Source organism: Zea mays, chromosome 4, assembly GCF_902167145.1.
Source record: "Zea mays cultivar B73 chromosome 4, Zm-B73-REFERENCE-NAM-5.0, whole genome shotgun sequence".
Lineage (NCBI taxonomy): Eukaryota > Viridiplantae > Streptophyta > Magnoliopsida > Poales > Poaceae > Zea > Zea mays.
In genome coordinates this window covers 28,364,342-28,369,965 of record NC_050099.1, presented here as the reverse complement: position 1 = coordinate 28,369,965, position 5,624 = coordinate 28,364,342, and the positions used below count along the sequence as shown (strand labels likewise).

Below are 5,624 nucleotides of genomic sequence, written 5' to 3'. Positions count from 1 at the left end.
TATACACAGGGCTTAGGCATCTCTCTGCCGGACACGTTAGCGCATAGCTACACTCTCATTGTACACCTGGACCATCACCTTGCATCTATAAAAAGAAGGTCTAGGGCACTCATGCGAGAGGGTCGCGCGGGAGGACGGGCTGACGAGCAGGCTCGCTCTCTCTCTCTCGCGCGAACGCTTGTAACCCCTACTGCAAGCGCATCCCCTGGCGCAGGATAACACGAGCCACGTTTTTCCCCCTTGTGTTCTATCTCGCGCCAATTCATCTAGACTGAGACACGCAGCGACAATTTTTACTCATCGGTCCAGGGACCCCCGGGTCGAAACGCTGATACTAATAAACTACAGACAGATAAAAGAGGTCATTTAGGCTCTTCGTTGATGGACTAAATAAAAATTTGGAGGCCATTAATTTGGGACCCCTGTGAACATGCTCAGTTCGCACGCCCTTATCGACGAGCCTGATATAGAGAGTCAGAGAGACTTTTTTTCACTTACCTTACATCTCATGAGGTCGTTTAATTAATGGAGTTAGACACGCCGACTCGCCGAGTGTCCCAGCAATTTGGAGAGAAAAAAACTGTCCCTGCCTCTGTACTCGAGTGGGCGCAGTGAATACCCTCTCTCGGTCCCTCCAACCGCGCTCGTCTTATCCTCAACTCGTCACCCACTTCCCGCCATCTGCCGTCCCTGCACTGCGCTTATACCCTGCAGGCAACAGCAGCGATGGCGGCGAGGGTACCGGCGGCCGATCTCAACCAGCACCTCTCCTCGCCGTTCATCGCACGGCGCTGCCACGGCCCAGGTGCATGCCTCTCCTTTCTCATTAACTCAGGGGACCTAGCTTATAAGCTAACCCCTCCCAATCCCTATTCCTTGCTGCTGACATTTTCCATGCCTCCACCGCCGCTTCTCGCATCGCAGGTGAAGCCGCCCTCGAGGCGCCTCTCAGCGTACGCATCAAATCCAGAACGCCGCGGCGACGCGCGGAATCCACGACCACGAGGATCCTCTGCAGGTGCTCACGATCACTCCTATCCTACCCGCGATGTGCCGTTCCAATTTGCGCCCAAAACCAAACCCGCTCCTCGAATTCCCTGACAATCGCGAGGGCTCTGACACGATCGAACCGAAGGGGCGCAGAGGCGCAGCCGGGCTCTGGAGGAGGGAGGAGGAGGGAGCCGCTGCGGCGCGGGGCCGTCAGCGCGCGCCTCCCGGTGCCGGACCACATACGCCGGCCGCCCTACGTCGGCACGGCCGCCGTCCCGGAGGTGTGCCCCGACCGGCAGGTGCACGACGGCGAGAGCATCATGCGGATGCTGGACGCCTGCGAGCTCGCCGCTCGGGTGCTGCACCATGCCGGGGCGATGGTCAAGGTGAGTGGCGACTGGCGACCGCGTCCTCCAGATCTGGTTCGTCGCCTCCTGTGGTGGAGTGGAGAAACTTGAGACCCGTCCTGTCCTGTCCACGTGTGCAGCCCTCGGTGACGACGGACGAGATCGACAGGGCTGTGCACCAGATGATCGTTGACGCCGGCGCCTACCCCTCCCCTCTCGGATACGGCGGGTTCCCCAAGAGCGTGTGCACGTCGGTGAACGAGTGCACCTGCCACGGCATCCCCGACTCACGCGAGCTACAGGTCCAGCCCCCTTTCTCCTCCTTTTTTTCAGTCAGAACTCAGAAGCATTTCTTGTCGAGCCATAGAGGCAAAATTTCGTGTGCTTAACAATGTTTATGCTCCCAGTATTTATATTATAAGACTGTCACCAGCAACGTCCTCTATATACGTCCTCTATATCCGTCCTTTACAGTCTTCTCTAAAAGATTTCATCTCCTATATCTACTTTCTCTTCAACAACGTTCTCTAAATCACGTCCTCTATATGTAAATACCTATATTAAAGACATTTTAAATTTTTAAATTTTTATACATACGTATTTGTCATACTCTCAAATATATTGTACATATTTTAGTTTTATTAAACCGGTTGTTTAAAGTATTCAAATAGATAGAGAACCGTTTAGAGAAAACTCTATATATAGAGGATCCAGCAGCGTTCTCTAAATTTAGAGGGCTGTTTAGAGGACGTTGCTGGAGGGAGTAGAGGACGTCCTCGTCCTCTAAATTTAGGGTACAGGACCCTTTAGAGCTCCTTGTTGGAGTTAGTCTAAGCAGGGCCATTGATATTCCCGTAAGTAAACTAGGTTCACAATCGCATGGTCGTACCAACCTCAAACCGGTACCATCTCTCTTGAACAAAGACGCTTTTCTTAGTCATCATGCATGCGTTGCCTGAAATGGAACAGGTATATACAATTGCTGAACCTGCTTGGTTTTGAGCTGAACAAGTTATGCTTCCTTGCCTGAAATGGAACAGGTATATATGTAATTGCTGAACCTGCTTGATTTTTGAGCTGAACGGTTCTGCTTCCTCCCAATGGCCTTGCAGGATGGCGACATTATCAACATCGACGTTACTGTCTACTTAAACGTATGTGCTATCTGCTGTTCTTGTCTTCTGCAACCAACACACACACATAAATATATTTTTTTCCTCAACGATGCTCTGTTCTAATGTGATCAGTATAGTAACGATAAATGCTGACGCCACAAGGTTGGCATGGACTGTTGCTGCAGGGATACCATGGGGACACCTCGAGGACGTACCTGTGCGGAGAAGTCGACGACGCAACTAAGCAGCTCGTGAAGGTGTGGTTCTGCTGTTCTCTTCTCTCTCATCTACCTGACTAACGTACCGTGTGAACCTCCATCTGAAGAACCAATCTTTTCTGCCCTGTAATAACAATAGGTCACTGAAGAGTGCATGATGCGCGGCATATCAGCCTGCAGGCACGGCGCCAGTTTCAAGGAAATCGGCCAGAGAATAAGGTCTCGGTCTCTCGATCTTATCGAACATACAAGCGTTTCTTTTTTAAAAAAAAAGCAGCTTATTTCAGTCAATAGAACTTGATTGTTAAGAACGCCGACAGATCGCACCGCGCGGATTGTTTTCCATTGCTGTGAACTGGCTCTGCTTTGGTTGTTTTGTTCCAGTGAGCACGCGGAGAAGTACGGATACGGCATCGACCCCTTCGTGGGGCACGGCGTTGGGAGGATGTTCCACTGCGAGCCCATCATATGGCATACCTGTAAGTGATTAAAACAAAAAACGCATACCGTTTCCTGGTCGCTGTGGTTAATCCAGTCCAAGCAAAGCACGCACGGCCTGAATGCACGTCCGTACGGCATTGTTGTTGGCAGACGATTACGAGCCCGGGTTCATGGTCGCAGGCCAGACATTCACCGTAGGTAAGAAAGAGCAGCTAAAGCGTCCGTCCCACAGGACCTCTCTCTCTCTCTCTCTCTCTCTCTCTCTCTCTCTCTCTCTCTCTCTCTCTCCCATGATCTTTTATCATCGTTCAGGGAATGGTCACGTGCTGAGAACCCGTGCGATGCAGAGCCGACGCTGTCGATGGGGAGCACGCAGTGCGTGGTGTGGGACGACGGGTGGACGGCCGTGGCGGCGGACGGCAGCCTCAGCGCGCAGTTCGAGCACACCGTGCTGGTCACCGGCGACGGCGCGGAGGTCCTGACCGGGTTCCCGTAGCTGCCTGCACGCATCACGTGAGCGGTGAGCCTGGGTGGGCCACTGCGTCGGCGAGGGACGGAACTGCAGGAGCAGGCATGCAGCTATGCGCACGCTGACAATTTTATTAAAAATCTATGTTGGACGGTTGCCGTATCACCCGGGCCCCGGCCCGGCAGCACACGAGCGCTCGCGGCGGCCGCGGGTCCAACAGCCACACTACGCTACGCCACGCGCCGTGGGGCCGATGAGCGGTGGAGCTCCTGCCACCAGCTCTGCTCTGGCCTCCGGCCTCCGTGGGTAGTTGCCTGCTGGAGTTTCCCCGAAAGCGACGCGCGCGTGCATCCCCTGCTGGCGTCTGCCATCTGTGGAGGTGGGAGGTGGAACGGGCAACCGGATCGCCACGCCACGCAAATGTCGTCAGTCAGGTCTGGGCGGTGCCGCGTCTGCCGCGCGCGCGCCCGGCGCCCCTCCCCACCGCCCGCCGTACCAATAATAAATTTATTTATTCCTCCCTGCCGACATGGGGCGCACGCACCTGCAGCGAAACCTCACCGTGCTTGCCCAGCCGCCCAGCGACGCGTTCAGGCGGCGGCGGCGCTCCCAGTCTATTGATCGATGCTTCTGCGATGCCCATGTGGGCCATGTGGCTGTAGCTGCTCTACGGTATCCATCCATCCATTCGTGCTGTCGTCGGCGTCCCCGTGCCTGCGTCTGCGAACTCCACGCTGCGTGACACGTTACGGTTCAGCTCTCAGACCTTGAGAGGTTTCAGAAGCGGGTCGAGTAAAAAATAAAACGAGAGCTCAGAAGTGAATCCAGGGAATAAAATGAGAGCCGCTGGGGCATAATTATCCCTCTCCCTCTCTCTTTTCATTTTGCTTTTGCATTGTTGCGTGACTCGCAGCGAAGAAACAAACCATGCCATCACAGTCAACGAAAACCGAGCAAATCTGCATCCTATTTACACCTCTGCCTGACGGCTGCCTTGATCGATTAGCTACTAATGGTGACTAATTAACTGAGCAATCGATTAGCCTCCTGGACGGCAGCAATCACATCACCATCTCGGCCGGCGGCAGCGCCAGGTTGAGGTCCAGCCGCAGGCCCACGGGCGGCGCCGCGTCGAACACTACAGACGACGACGACGAGGACAGCGACGATGACCCAGAGTAGCTCTGCTGCTCCTCGCTCTTGGGCGGCAAGAAGTGCAGCAGCGCCGGCGTCACGGCGGCCGCCGCCGCCGGGTCCGCGAACAGCTGGTACGGCTCTGCGGCCGCCGCCGCAGCCGGCAGCGCCAGGCTGAGGTCCAGCGACGGGGCCGCCAGCGGCAGGGAGCACGACGACGCCGACGCCGACGCCGACGACGACTCGTACACCACGGCGCTCCCGCTCCCGCTCGCCGCTGGAGCCTCCGCCAACGCCTCCGCCGTCGGCTCCGGGGCGGGGTAGTTGGTGGCGGCGCCGGGCCCGCGGAGCTTGCGCGCGGCGGCGTCGTACGCCCGCGCCGCCTGCTCCGGCGTGTCGAAGGTGCCCAGCCACACGCGCGCCTTCCGCACCGGGTCGCGGATCTCCGCCGCGTACCGGCCCCACGGCCGCTTCCGCACGCCGCGCAGCCTCGGCTGCTCCGCCGCCGCCGCCGCCGACACTGGTCTCTTGGGCGCCATGGACGGACCGACCAGCAACACAACTGCCTCTGCCTTGCTTGCTTTCTCTCGCTGCTGCTTGTCTGCCGAGGAGCTTCGGAGGATGGATGGACGGGTGGGAATGGGAATGCCGCTGCCGCTGGCGAGGCGCGGGAATATATATACACAGACGGGACAGGACCAAGGGAGGGCGGCGGACGGTGACAGGCAGGGTGAGGTGGAGTGTGGGAGGAGGAGAGCAGACGCACGGAAGGTGAGGTCTGATCTGTCTGTGGACCGGGCTTGGGCGTACGTGGGGGCAGTGGGGGCCCGGGGCGCCGCCCCCAACCAAGCGCGTTTCGGCGGCCGTTTCTTCGTTTCTTGTGCGTCGGCGCGTGAGGCGCGTGAGCTAC

At 57.3% G+C, this 5,624-nt stretch overlaps 2 protein-coding genes across 4 annotated transcripts; one reads left to right on the top strand and one right to left on the bottom strand.

The window, feature by feature from the left end:
• Positions 1 to 572: 572 nt before the first annotated feature.
• Positions 573 to 3,742, top strand: LOC100272473 (uncharacterized). 3 transcript variants are annotated; one of them, XM_008678518.3, is made up of 10 exons: positions 573 to 805; positions 925 to 1,018; positions 1,136 to 1,376; positions 1,478 to 1,639; positions 2,450 to 2,491; positions 2,638 to 2,709; positions 2,810 to 2,889; positions 3,055 to 3,149; positions 3,262 to 3,309; positions 3,424 to 3,742. In XM_008678518.3, the coding sequence occupies exons 1-10, from the start codon at positions 727 to 729 to the stop codon at positions 3,591 to 3,593; spliced, it is 1,083 nt and encodes a 360-aa protein (XP_008676740.1). In that variant the 5' UTR covers positions 573 to 726; the 3' UTR covers positions 3,594 to 3,742. The 3 variants fall into 3 exon arrangements, with proteins under 3 accessions (XP_008676740.1, NP_001140417.1, XP_008676741.1); NM_001146945.1 differs by having other exon boundaries at positions 3,459 to 3,735; XM_008678519.3 differs by lacking the exon at positions 3,262 to 3,309 and having other exon boundaries at positions 3,459 to 3,742.
• Positions 3,743 to 4,440: 698 nt separating this feature from the next.
• LOC100304148 (uncharacterized) lies at positions 4,441 to 5,364 on the bottom strand. The gene has a single exon (NM_001165619.2). It carries the CDS (start codon positions 5,251 to 5,253, stop codon positions 4,642 to 4,644), a length of 612 nt encoding a protein of 203 aa, NP_001159091.2. The 5' UTR covers positions 5,254 to 5,364; the 3' UTR covers positions 4,441 to 4,641.
• Positions 5,365 to 5,624: the final 260 nt, after the last annotated feature.

What these genes read in the sequence shown, in the direction of transcription:
- LOC100272473 (XM_008678518.3), top strand. Translation starts at nt 727, where the DNA reads ATGGCGGCGAGGGTACCGGCGGCCGATCTCAACCAGCACCTCTCCTCG. An exon ending in CCGACTCACGCGAGCTACAG is followed by an intron (nt 1,640 to 2,449) that starts GTCCAGCCCCCT and finishes ATGGCCTTGCAG; the next exon opens with GATGGCGACATTATCAACAT. An exon ending in AGGCCAGACATTCACCGTAG is followed by an intron (nt 3,310 to 3,423) that starts GTAAGAAAGAGC and finishes ATCATCGTTCAG; the next exon opens with GGAATGGTCACGTGCTGAGA.
- LOC100304148 (NM_001165619.2), bottom strand. Translation starts at nt 5,253, where the DNA reads ATGGCGCCCAAGAGACCAGTGTCGGCGGCGGCGGCGGCGGAGCAGCCG.